The sequence below is a fragment of the Cygnus olor genome, chromosome 4, assembly GCF_009769625.2.
Source record: "Cygnus olor isolate bCygOlo1 chromosome 4, bCygOlo1.pri.v2, whole genome shotgun sequence".
Lineage (NCBI taxonomy): Eukaryota > Metazoa > Chordata > Aves > Anseriformes > Anatidae > Cygnus > Cygnus olor.
The window spans coordinates 21,131,214-21,145,111 of NC_049172.1; the positions used below are offsets into that span (position 1 = coordinate 21,131,214).

The following is a 13,898-nucleotide window of genomic DNA, read 5'->3' on the forward strand; positions in this document are numbered from 1 at the left end:
GCTGCTGGGCTAGATAGACCTTTGGCTTGGCCTGCTGTCCTATAGCCTTCTATCCACTTGTATATATTTGCAGAGCTACATTTACTAATACTAAGCTTAGTGATGTGTACATCTGCACTTTATTTATGTTTCTTTAACTCATGTAGCTGCTATTTTTTGTACGAAATAACGCAAAGATTTGAGTACATTGCAGATTGGTCACTTTATCAGTATCACTTGCTGTGTACTATGTAAAAGAAAAAGTATATTCTTCTGTGTGACCAACGAATAAGAATTCAAAGCAGATGTCTGCTCAAGTGAACACAGCTTGTCTTTATGTTGGGAAATATGAATTGTGATAATTTCCACAATCATTTTCTTGCAGTCAGAACCTAAGCCCCTTCACTGTCTTTCATTTGTGGTATAGCATTCTCTGTTTAAGCGTTTGAATCTGTAGTACAGAGGTAGCCCTTGCCTCTGTGCAAGTAGTGTTTAGAAAGTATGATACTCTGCAAAAGATGCTTAGCACTTTTGCAGGATTATTTCCAACATGTAGCAATCATCAGTTAGGTAAAAGGAAAATAATTATCACGTAACTGTTGCTGAGGCAAGATAGAAGTCTTCAGCAGTTGCCTCTCTCTGGGTTGCTACTGAACGGAGCCAGGCATTATCTCAATCTACTGATGCAGATTTAACCAGGACTCCTGCAGTCTCACCTCTCAGCTATACAGTATTTTGCAGTACATGGTGCGTTGGATGTGTTAGTGGATTCTCCGCATCATCCTTCTCACCTCTGCAGGCAGTATTTGACATCAGAGGATGCTGCTGAGTGGCAGCAGTCAGTGAGAGGGCCAGGGGAAAGTGAAGGGAGGAAACTGCTCTTGTTTCTTCTCTCCCTGCACCCATTTCTTCCTCAGGGAGCCCGTTTGGCCCTGTAGAAGTCTCTATTTGACCCTTTTCTCACTGTCCTCCTGAAGGAAGCTGAATGAATAGACAGAGGGCTTTGGGCTTTTTGTGTGTAATGGATGGAAGGTGAGAGGAAGCAGAGGGAAGGTGTGGGAACGAATGTTACAAAAGATGATAGTAAGAGGTGTATGAATAAGTTTTAAATAATACTGATAAATATTAGTGGTTTAGTTTGTTAATGATGTGATGTCACAAACTCTTTCAAGTATAAACTTGCTAAGATTCCATTTGTGGGGGAAGAAAAACTACTTTTTGTATCAAAAAGCTCTGCAGCATTAGAGAGAACAGTTATTTGCTAGGAAAGACCTTCCCTTTCTGCATCTCGTAGCTCCCAGCACTTTGAGAGGTACAACACTTAAACTGTTTAGCCAGTAGAATCTAACGGAAAAAAAATTCATATTTCAAACTACTACAGAATTTGTTTAGCTTCTTCTGTCTCTTCCCCCCAAATCCCAATTATGGCAGATGAACAAAACGCCACAGGTGTCCCTCACCTCCTTCACTTGTCAGACACTCTCATGTCTCATTTCACACCCTGGCTAGCTCAATGTTAAAAGATATGTGCAATCTTCTAATTTATGGTTAACAAGTCTATATTATCTTTGAAAACCCTGTTGTCATGCAGTAACAATTCCAAGTGCAGGTTCAACTAAGTGCTACAAATTTCTCATAAGTTTACTGAAAATATGAAACAAGTCTTAAGGAAAGAGAGAAAGCTTATTATAAAAATTGTTTGCGGGTGTCAAATGAAGAGCGCTGTAAAAATACGTGTGTAACACTTAAACCAGAGTCTCGTAATAAGAGAGATAATGATAAGCCTATACATTTCACAGCTCAGAAATTAATTTCTTAGACCTCCATCATTCAAGGAAATCACATTCCAATCACTGCAAGTGACCTGAGTTTTCATACTTATAGTAATCTCCTGTATTAACAGTGTATCAGAACTAGTTCCCTGAAGGATAAGGCTAATTTCCTTACCCAGTCAGCCCTCACTTTGAAGTCTGGATTGGGATGGTGATGGCAAAGTTCCTGCAAAGGTTGAAGTACTACTGAGCCTTAAAGCATTCTTTATTCTTCCAGTATAATGATGGCAAATCCACCCTCTCTCATTTCAATCTTTTGAGCAAGTTCCTAAAGCAGAGAGAGGCAGTTTTACCTCGCTGTGCTTAACCCTTTTAGTTCCTTTCCCTTCTAGATCTTGTCCAACTGCCGTTAATCCTACAGGACATCTAATTTCAATATTTTGATTAATCTTGCAAAAGTGAAACTGTTAGCAAGGCTTTTCACTTCTACAAGTGCATTTCTTTTGCATCTGTAATACACTCTTGTTAAAATTGCTTAATTAATTACATCTGGCATTTGAAGAGGGAAGATATGCAGGGTTGGGCAGCCCTTGCAATACTGAAAAGCTGGGAATACGCCTATTTGAGGAGGGAGGCCCTTTTCAGAAGGGCCAGCCATGGCTTTGCCTTTTCTCCATGTCTGAAGGCTCCACAGCCCCTTGCTGCCTCTCCTGGAGATGCTAAGGGGCTGTGTGTGTGCTGAGCGCTCACCTGCTGCTGCTGCCCTTGCCCCAGCTCTGCCTCGCGCTCTGTGCGCCAGCCCTGGTGCAGCAGTGCCGTAAAACTGTCTGCAGCGGCTGCACGCCAATTGCTGGGGTGCGTTCTCTGCCAGCAGCGGGGAGGGTGGATCAGAAGAGGTGATGTGGCCTTCGTGATGATTTGCTTTGCCTCTATTGACCTGTCCCCTTCTGCTGTAACTTCACAAAACACTTGGCTGTGTGTGTCATGGCTTCTTTGCTCTAGCAGCATCCAAGCACTCACTGAGGGAAGCTCTCTTTAGATGTAATACAGAAAGAAGTACTGTAGTCTCAAGTCATCACCTCTAAATATTAAGTTAGATATTTTATCGAAGTGTAACGACACCATGAGCCAACTCTGTATTTCAAAGTATAGCCTCTCTTCCCCTTCTAAAATGGAAATGCTCATTATCTGCATCACTGGCATAACCCCCTCCCTGCTGCCCCTCTTCAGTGCTTTTCTGACAGCTTCTGAGTGTTCAAAATGAAGTATTACTGTTGTGGATCAGATGTGTATGTAGCAACTAATGCTGTTCATACGCTGGATTATCTGGCTGAGGGTGTATCTAACTTGGTAGTGTTAATTTCAGTGGGGGAGACGAGGAGGAAATTAAAAGAAGAATAGTAACAACTTCAGTAATAAATAAAATTCAGATCAGTCTGCTTCACTTCATTAGAAGGCTATAATATACCTGCTATCACTCTTGCAAAGTTGATGACTGTCAGTGTTTGAAAGCACATAGTTAATTTTTCAGGGAGAAGTCAGTCTCTCTTTTTCTACTGTGGTGCTCTGCGAAGCCCCCTGAAATTTTAAGATCCGCCAATACAAATAATTATTTTTGGCCCTAATGTCAAAGTTCACTTAAATGCGGACTGGAGTAAGTCAATCTGGCTGGCAGCACGGGTTGTGTTCTTTGCTTGATGTTTGTTTGCTTCCCTGAAGGGCACCAAAACTAAAAGATGCTCCAGCATCACAAAATGCGATCTTAGCTGGGTAAGAAAATGCTAACTCCCAAAACTTGCAGTTCAAGCTGTAAGGTGGGAGGCAAAAGACTGCCAAGCTGAATGAACTAACTCACTTGTAACAAGATGCTGAAGGCACTACCATGCCAGCTTCTGACAGTAGCTGTCTTTTGCTGGCTTATATAAGATTTAGCTATAGAAAAAAATCTACACACTGGCTCTTATTTCCATCTTTTGCATATGTATTTATAAGATGGAAATCCAAAGATAAGAGACACCCATAAATGATTCATGAAAATACTAGATATTTAAATGAGCCATGGAAAATATTTAGGGAACTCAGTTCCCTATTTTCAGTTCAGTCTTCAGAATTAGCAAAAATTATGGCAGTGTCTGGGGAATGCTACTGGAGACGCTTTCACTTCATAGATGAGCACACTTTTGGACTGCTGGAGAAGAATAAACAAACCCTCAATGTGAACATGCTTATGTCTTACGTAAGAACTGAAAATGTAGGAGAGAGTCAGTCAGTCTTTTACAGTGCACTGACTGCTTTTGTGGGATTCAATTTCTGATCTGCTCCCAAAGTGCCGCACCTGATATTTCTTTCTGCTTATGCTGAACAGAAAACTTTAGTTAACTGTGTGGGCTGCAGAGCTGTGTACAGACAACAATTCCCCAATACTCTTTGCAGGGGGTAAAGTATCAGTGTACCTAGTGTACAAGTGTACTCTCTGGCCATGAGGTTCCCAGAAGAGTTAAGGTAGTGCTAAAGCTTTTAAAGGAAATACCTATTTGCAATATGATTCAGAATTCTCGTCTTCAGCCTGAAATGGTTTGTGGTGAGAAAAAAGTGTAATGCGCTCACCTGCACAAAATGATATACATGCTGATCATCCTCATTCTGCTTTAATCTAGCCAAAATCTAGTCTAGTCTACTTTGCAAATGATGCTTGGAGGTGATGAGAATGAATGAATGATGTGATTTCCAGCACTTAAAACAGCATTACAGAAATTATAGGAACCCAGTTGTGCCCTGTGCTTTATGTTCATGGGCATCAACTGTAATGGGAGCTACAAAAGCTTCATGTCTCACAGAACTGGCTGCTGAAACAGTCAAATGGCAACCGCAGCACGTGTGAAATGTACGGATGTGGGTGTCTGTGGCGAGTGCCGGGCTTTGGGAGGGTGTGATGCTATGGCGAGCCTGCTGCCTCAGTTCTTCAAACTGAGATTATTTCAGCTGCTTAAGATGTTGTAGGATGGTACCCCTGAACGCTGCATGCATTGGGCTTTATTTAAAGCCTACAGAAAAAGGTGCTCCAAGACCAAGCGATCAGAAGCCCCTCTAAATGCATCCTCTCCCTTTGTACCTCAAAGCATGCTGTTCACTGATAGCTACACCACGTTCCTTCTTGGCAGCCTTGCATTAGACAAACACCGTCCTTGCTGCAGGGGCTGGCAAGGGAAGCAGAAGCGGCTTGTCCTGGAGCAGCTCACCAGTGTGCGGCCCCATGGCCTCAGCTGCGGGGATCCCCCAGGGGCGGCGACCCTGCCTGGCTGGCTCGGGGGGCAGTGGCCATCTCCACCAAAACCCCTTGAGATGAAAGGGCTGGTGCAGCCCCCGGTGCTTTGGGCCACGCGGCTGTCAGCATCTGGTTTATGTCATTGCTGGGCACAGCCCCACGTGGTGCGTGTCTTGTGGCTGCTGTGTATTGCCCGATTCTAACCCCTAGGGTCAGCACTAGCTCCTTCTGTGTAGGCACAAGTTGAGCAAAATAAACTTTTTCCAAGAATGAGACATTTTTAGATGCAAGAGAAAGAAAGAAGTAATAGTGGGGAGGAAAAGTGTGGAAGAATCACAAGGGAGATAGGACTAAGACAGTTACCAACCTGAGAATTCACCTAATCTAGTTTCAGCTAGAAGCCCTTTTGTGTCTTCGTGGGCTTGCTGAGATTTTCGTAAGATTGGTAAGTTCCAAGTGAAGGCATTTCAGACCTTGTTACTAGCCTGGCAACAAGGCATATCTTAGCTGTTTTTTCTTCCACTGGAAAAACAGAGATCCTTTTATAATCTCGCATGGGATAGTATAAGGAAGCTTTTGCTTGCCCCGAGTTACTGTGCGGTTAACAGTAAGCTGCAGAACGGAATTGGCAGCTCTTACTGCTTCTGACTGCTATAATTTGAAGGCTGGCATACTGCTGCTGCTATGGTCGGCGTTAGCAGAATGAATGGCCTTCACGTGCCTGATCTTGTGCTTTCACACTGCATCGACTGTTGGAATTAGCAGCAGGGAAGGAAATGTTAAAGGTTCATAGACGAGGGAAGTGCAACTGGCTGCTGGTAATAGTCTGGCAGTGACCATGATTTAAAAGTCAAATAAGCATGTAGCCCCTGAATGAGCAGAAGCACTCCTGAAGCGTAGCTGTTTATCTGAAAAATTATTCAAATGACATTATGGAGTTTCTCATTGAACGTCAGGATGATTTCCAGAACTAGTTTCCTTGCTCTGAAAACAGAAAGGGGAGAGAAACAACACTGCCAAATCTGAAAGTGCAATCTGGAGTCTGAATGAATTTTTATTTCTTATGCCTAGTGGGTGGCCAAAGTTAGAGCCTTGCTTGCATCAATTTGTTCCCAGTGTTGTCTGTAATATCCTTGGTGATATCCTGCTCTTGTACGTGGTAATTTTTTGACCAGGTGTAAGTTGTTTGCCTGAGTTGGCACACAAGCATAGGGGAAACAGATCATCTTTCTTTGTGTTGGCTCTTCACAACTTGTGGCAGTAAAAACACGAGGGTTAGAAAGTTTTGGAGACCTTCAGAAGCAGTGCCATGCTCTTCCATCACCCAATAACCCATTTTGAACAACTGCAAATGAAAATACACGGATTTGTCAGACTTGGTACTGTATCACATCCAGCAAATGAAGCCAAGGAAGGCTGGAGAGAACCTCAGGGTTGTACATGCGTGCATGTTTGCTCTGCTCAGCTTTCTCCCATACAGGCTCTGCTGTTGCCTGTGGGGGGCAATAACGGACAAGTGTTCTCCCTGCTGACCCAGCAGACAAGCACCAATACAGCTAACGTGACAGCAGGAAAAAGCAGGGGTTCCTAACGGGGTAATGTCATAGTGGCATTTTGCTTTGATCAGAAAGGTACTAGACATCCCTCGGGGCTCGGAGTGCCAAAAGCTGTTAGACACTAGCGGATGCTCTCTGCCATCTGCGACATGGGCTGTAGGAAAGGAGACACTGGGCTAGTGTAAGCTGCTACCGTGGTGTTGCTGAGGTCCTGGGGCGGGTACAGCTTACCCTGTCTGATGAGCTGCCTGAGTTCATTATGGTGGCGGGATGTCTAGGATTTCATTCTCTACGGTACTTTGACCATACCCGTCTCCTTTTCCCCTTAAGAGTCGGTCAAAACAAAGCCCATTTTAAAAGAAGTGAATGTAGAAAATGTGAAACGTAAGGATCTTTTACAAAGCATCTTTTACAGTGCTGGGGACATAAAACAGGGCAGGGGAAGATAAGCCGTTATGTATGTTGAGGAAGTCTAAGAATAAAGATTATAGGCAAACAGTCTACCTTTCTTTACAAGGCCCTGATTTACATCCCTGAAATCTCAAATTTAGCCATTACAATGAAGTCCTGTTGCACACAGAGCTGACTTTTTATCACCACTTAAAATCTAATTAATCCGTATTGAAGCACAAAGATTTCCGTTGTGTTTTAGGGTGAGGGGTCATAGAGCCTTCTTTGTTCATCCTCAGGCTTGTAATCATCAAGCATTGGGATATAATTTTACCAAGCAAATTGGAAGGTAACAGATCAAATCCTTATCAGAAAGCCTAACTCATGGTTTAGCGAAGTCCTTCGTCCTTTATGTGAAACATTATATTCGTGAAGAACAAAACAGTGCTTGAGAGCTCACAAGGGGTTAACAGCAAAGGCTTATATTCGGGGCAGCAGAGAACTAAAATCATCATAGCGTCCACCACGGCTCAAGGTAGCAGTTGTTACAGAGCGGCTGGGGAGACCTTCCTCCTCGAGCCTCAAGGACTGCGCTCTTACAATGGCCTTGGCCTATCGGCCAGTGATGCAATTAGGTGGCATGTTGTTATCTCTGTTGGGATGGGTCCTGTCCTGCCTCACTACCTACTTACCCCAGTGGAAAAATCTTAACTTGGAACTGAATGAACTGGAGATCTGGACCATGGGACTCTGGCAAGCTTGTGTTGTCCAGGAAGAAGGGGGAATGCAATGTAAGGACTTTGATTCTTTCTTAGCTTTGCCTCCAGAACTCAGGATTTCTAGGATTTTGATGTTTTTCTCCAATGGATTGGGGCTTTTGGGCCTCTTGCTCTCGGGATTTGGGTTGGACTGCTTGAAAATTGGTGAACGACAACAGGATCAGAAGAAACGGCTGTTGCAGTTTGGAGGAATGCTCTTCTGGATATCGGGGATTACAGCTATTGTCCCAGTTTCTTGGGTTGCCCACTCCACAGTCCAGGAATTTTGGGATGAGAATATACCAGATATTGTTCCCAGGTGGGATTTGGGGGAAGCGTTATTTGTTGGCTGGCTTGCTGGATTTTGCCTTATATTAGGAGGATTCCTACTCAATTGCACAATCTGTTCAACTGAAGTCCATCCATCTCCAGGCCATTACGCAGTAGCAGAACAGCAAGATCAGTGTCAACACTTGGAAACTGAAACCAGGCCTTAAAACCAGGGGTTTCAAGTAGTACAGAAAGACTGCCCTATCTTTTCCAAACTCCAGTGCAAGTCAGAAGCTTGTTCCGTAGTAATTCAAAGGACTCTTTGTTACTTAGCTGACTCCTAAACTTTTATGTTTTCTTCATAACTGGTATTTGAAAGTGGTGTATTTTCTCACCTGTAGAACTATTTAAAATGTTGTTTTACAGGAGAATGCTAAAGTTTTTCATAGACTGTGTAGAAAAGGTGCCTTTATTTTCTCAACTGCACTGTAAAATCCTCAAGATGAATATGCATGTTCTATTACGTCTTGGCTTTTAACCAAAATACGTACGCTTCCTTTTCATACGAACCCAGTTAACTGAGCCGCAAAGCTTGATTCCCTGTCGCAATTTTCCACTTGCCTAATGCAGTGACACATGAGCTCGAGTGTTTTTTTCTCATCCTAAACAGTCTATGTAAATTCATTGCCTCAAATTGTTTTTCAGTGTACTAGCAAATCGCTGTGCTAAGAAAACTGTAGATTTCTGACATGCTACCGAGTTGGGGATGTCTTTTTGTGGATGGGGTGTTACGGTGTGGGTGCTTCATACCCAAGAAGTTGTTTACCCAATCTAGCACACAAAATTGCCCATACAAGTTATTCTAAGATCTGCATACCTGATGCACCAAAAAGAAGCTGATACACAGCTTTCAAAATACCTACCTGTGTCAGAAGATAGTGCGCTGAGGTTTTATGTGCTCTGTCAAAGGCTTCTTGGTATCTATTCACCTATAGCAACATGTTGCTCTCAACGTGTAGCCATTAACTTTAAGCAAATGGTACTTAACCAGCCTCAAAGCAGACAGCCTCACTTAAGTAGGAACATACCAATGTGGTATTAAAATACCTTGTATTTGTGGTTCTTAGTTTAAATTAAAAACAAACTATGAAATGCCAAAGTTAGCAGAACTGCTGTAATGCTCTAGCAGATCGATGCACAGCAAAGTATATAATTAAAAAAATTAAATAACTTACAAATGCAAACTAATGAAAGATGAGCCTGGCTGTGGTCACACCCTTCAATTACTGGTTTACCACACTACTTCCCAATCCCCCAAACACTGCACATAGCATAAGGCTGGAGGGGGAGGAGTATTTCATGCTTTACAAAGCATTGTTTTAACTTTTGCCAACGTTCAGTATATATTGTCTGAAAAAGCAAGCAGTTCGGTACTTCTACGACTGCTAAAAATGAACTTGGTCCACAGACACAGGCTACAGTTAGTTGGATTGCTGTTGTCTACGCTAGGATGGATTTTAACCGGTACCTGTAACTATTTACCAGACTGGAAAAATCTCAACTTAGACTTAAACGAACTGGAGCTTTGGACTATGGGACTCTGGCAAACATGTATAGTCCAAGATGTAGGAGGAACACAGTGTAAAGACTTTGATTCTTTCCTAGCTTTGCCTCTAGAATTCAGGATTTCCAGGATTTTAGTATCTTCATCAAATGGACTAGGCTTTCTGAGCCTTGTGATCTCTAGTCTTGGTTTGGACTGCCTAATGATGGAGGACACAGAGCAGAAGCTAAAGAAACAGCTGTTACTTCTTGGAGGAATACTCATGTGGATATCTGGCGTTCTGGTCCTAGTCCCTGTTTCTTGGGTTGCTCATAATATAATCCAGGAATTTTGGGATGAAGAGATCCCGGAGATTGTACCCAGATGGGAAATAGGGGATGCACTGTTCAGTGGCTGGTTTGGGGGATTTTTCGTAATTCTAGGAGGCTCCCTACTCCTCTCCACAGTCTTCTTGTCATCTGAGCATCACTTACCAGAACAGTATACAATGGCAGATATGCAAGACACCCATCAGTATGTGGAAACTGGCAACAGAAGACATTGAAAAGGGTAGATGCTGGGTTTTCAGATTTCTTACTCCTGCATTACAGTAAGGAAAGGCTGCTGAACGGACAGGTTATTGTTTACAAGACTGAGTGCAGGGGTTGTTTCTTACTGTGTAGCTCCTTTAATTACACTAATGGATGAGCTCTGCAGATCCAAGTCACCGTTGTTTTTTCTCCAAAATCTGATCAATTGCAGTGTTTGTGTGTGTGTGTTTTTAAATGATAAATGAGTATAAAATCTTGGATCTCTAGGTATGCATGGAGACTTGACCATATTTCACATGGCAGAAGCTGTACTGACGTAGTGGGGCTGCTTTAAAGAATGTCTTTCTTACAAAAAATACTCAAGTCCTGAAACAGTTTGTAGTGCTAGTTCAACACGCAATACAGAAATCTAATACAAGGTATAACCTTAAATGAAATTCCATGGATTTGTATTCATTTATACCAGTGTAAACTAAATGTTCTCAATGTCATGAAATACAAGATTCTCCATCCAGACTGTGTGTGTGTGTGCACATACGTGATCAAATATATTCCAGCACACACACACACACGATCTCTGGTAAGCCAGCAGTTTTGAATAATGGTAAGATGCTGCCTGGTGGAGAGTTGACTGTGCTCATCGCTACTGAAGTTCTTATTTAATGAATGTAAAGAACTAACTTAAGTGTATGAATAATTTTCTTTATAACTTATCCTAAGACTTGTCAGTGATTGATGTGAACTTTCTATAAATTGCAATGATTTTACATTGACAAACCTGTAGCAGCCATCTGTTTCTGCAAAGAGCATATGAAGACATAGAACAGCAATAAAAGAAATAAAACACTGGTCTGGAAAAGAGCTTTGTTTAAAAAAAAAAAAAAAGTATTTTCCAATCACTGAAACACATGGAAAGTGCAGAGACAAGTTAATCTATGTGATGTATTTGCATACTCTTACAGACAAAATTAGAACAGAAACACATTCAGAATATAACCTGATTAAATATTTAGTTCAGTCCTGAGCATTTGATATTTAATACAGTATAAACATAGCAATAGTTTTAAAAAGATGATTTGTTCTATTAAAATTTCTGCTAACCTTTGCTCATTTGGCTAAATATTCTTGTACCAGTAATATCTAGATTTTGATATATGCAACTGCATGATATTGGTACCTGGAAACAGAACTAATTACACTTGTTATACCCTGCTGTGCAGAGTAAATTCTACTTGGAGTAATATTTATAATTTTAAACTGATGGGGGGTTATTGGTATGTATTATTTTAGCTTATTCTATTGAGTGTTTTGAGTGTGCATAATTTGAATTAGTTAAAAACAAAACATAACTGTTAAAAGCTGCCCATAAATATGTTCAGCCTTACCAATGTGGAAAGGGAGGAGCACAAATATGTTTTAAGTGTCTCATTTAAAAATGAGTTTTGCAAGCGAAAGCCAGCAATACTTACATTTTGGCCTTACCCCATGCTTACAAATCAGATAATACTTTTTGAAAATTATTCAACATGTGAGAAAAAACAGCTAAGCTGGCAAGAATTTAGACAGCTCTAAATACTTTTCACAACAACCACCTTATTTTTTATGGCCAGAACTGAACTATATTAAACAGAACATAAATAAGACTGTAAATAAATAAAAGAAAAATCATAAAGTATACCTCTAAACATTATTCTACAAACATCTTATATAATCAAATTGAGAAGTTGAAACTGCCAACCTTCATTTCACCTCTACATTAAATAATTCCAGACTTGTTTTTTAAAATTGACCTTTCAAATATGAATGTTATCTCAAACCCAAGAAACAAAAAACAAATGGGGCATTCATAAAGGATGTTCAACCAGTCATAATGCCCAAAATAGCATGTTTTGCTATACATTGAAGTGAACTGATGCGTTTGTGCATAAGAAAACCCTTGGGTGAGGCTTATACAGACCTCTCATGACAGAATTGTCACTTTGAACTTCAGACAGCTGCTACCATATTGTGGTTATAGGCACTTCCATTTTCTCACCAATTACAGCCTTTTTGAAAGATAAAGACCATGCATATGCGGCTTGTTGCTTGGGGAAGAAAACTTCAGCCACTGCATTAAATACATCTGAGTGCAACATACTAAGTAGAAAATGAACTAAATTCTGTCTATGAGGTCTGCCTACTTGTACAGTCCAAACAAGGTAAAACCCCAACTGCTTTTACCCAGACAGGGCTGTGTAAACATCCGATGTTCTGGACTTCTAACAGAATGAATACAAGTTGATGTTTCTTCCTAGGAGGCTTCTTCATATAAAACAAGTTTGAAATGTGTTGTTCATATCTACTTATTAAACCTGTGCACGCTCAACTGCATACAGGGTCAATTGTGTATTTTTAACAATGTTTTGTACTGAAATATGCAAAGCCTTCTAGTTAGGATCTTTTCAGATCAGAGAGGGTTTACGTTACCAACAGACTGAGTTACTGTCTGACAGATTTTTCTATTGGTACAAATACTTTAATAAAAATCTCTTTGTATTTCTAAGCCTAGTGAACATTGTTATATTCTCCTAGTCAGCAATAAGAGCCTTTAGGACAAAAGATTCGTATAGAGGAAACCCCCACTAAGTGTACAGTGGCTGTAACTACTCTGATTTCAATGCTGGTGTTACAAATTTGATTCAGCTTCCAGTTCAGAAAGCAGCTGCCCTTTTGGTAGTCTCATAATAAGTTTTTAGGGTTACTTGTCTGCTTTGTCTTTCCTCACTCTCCCGCAGATGCAAGAAACCTTTTAGTGCAGGTTAAAGTACTGTACATTCACAAAACTAAACTCTGGACTCTGTTTCTTCCTATAAAGTATTAAAAACAAAAACAGAATAAATTTGTTTTCAGAAACAAAATTCCAATGTGAGTGATGAATCTAATTAGCAGCTGTTGTGAGGCAGCCTTGATGTTTTGGAAAGGAGTTTACAGTTGTAGTTAACTTCAAACTATGAAAGTCACACTCTTATACAAAAATATTGCATGGCAAAACAGCCATCTTCACAGTCTGCTCACATGAAAATAGTGAAAAGATAAACAGTCTTCTGTTGAACGTAATATTTCTCAACACAGTGCAGTTCAACAGGATACATGCTTAGTACTGCCTTTGTTCCTTTGTTCCATCTTTACAAAATAAAAACACACATGCAATACATACAAACTGTACAAAATCAGCATCAGTATACCAAAATTAATCTACTTTGGTTTTCTGGTGGTTGTTTTTTTTTTTTTCTTTTTCAGGCATACAACAATTCAATTCACTGTATTTTACAAATAAACATATCAATAGTGAATGTAAAATAGAAGATCTTTAAAGCAGGTCACTAGAACTAAAAAGTTCATCGAAAAAAGAGATGAGCAAGTGGGAAAACACTTCAATGAAAATGCATAATTATACGTCATCAGCTGGAAGGGCTGGTATACTGATCTTTGCTCTTGTGAAATATGCTATCTTCTCCCTGAAATTAGAAACAAAACCAAGTTGTTATTTCACCATTTATGGCATAACTCTAATGTCATCTACTGTAGAGTTGCTAATGTCACAGCATAGCTCTTTAAAATACAGGCTTGGAAAAATACACAGTGAGGAAAACACACAGTGAATTTATTTACAATTGCATTTACCAGAATATCTTCTTGTAATTCCTTTCTTAGGCAGATTTATGTAAAAAGCAGCTCCAATATTGAACAAGAAAAAGTCAATGTTTCAGTAATAACTGCAATGACAAGACTAAAATATTGATACAGTCACTACATTTCCTATGATGATATCTGG

General features: G+C 40.6%; 3 protein-coding genes across 8 annotated transcripts in view; 2 read left to right on the plus strand and 1 right to left on the minus strand.

The window, feature by feature from the left end:
* Positions 1-7,467: 7,467 nt before the first annotated feature.
* Positions 7,468-8,217, plus strand: LOC121069864 (putative claudin-24). Its single transcript, XM_040556379.1, has one exon. It carries the CDS (start codon positions 7,564-7,566, stop codon positions 8,215-8,217), a length of 654 nt encoding a protein of 217 aa, XP_040412313.1. The 5' UTR covers positions 7,468-7,563.
* A 1,224-nt stretch (positions 8,218-9,441) lies between these two features.
* LOC121069285 (claudin-22-like) lies at positions 9,442-10,098 on the plus strand. The gene has a single exon (XM_040555334.1). The coding sequence runs from the start codon at positions 9,442-9,444 to the stop codon at positions 10,096-10,098; it is 657 nt and encodes a 218-aa protein (XP_040411268.1).
* Positions 10,099-10,934: 836 nt separating this feature from the next.
* Positions 10,935-13,898, minus strand: part of WWC2 (WW and C2 domain containing 2) — a 100,942-nt gene continuing 97,978 nt past the window's right edge. For 5 of the 6 annotated variants that reach the window (XM_040556375.1, XM_040556372.1, XM_040556373.1 and 2 more), the window contains one exon: positions 10,935-13,581. In XM_040556375.1, the coding sequence (XP_040412309.1) occupies positions 13,515-13,581 (67 nt within the window). In that variant the 3' untranslated portion in view covers positions 10,935-13,514. The remainder of the gene's footprint in view (positions 13,582-13,898) is intronic. The other variant, XR_005819693.1, reaches the window with a different exon arrangement.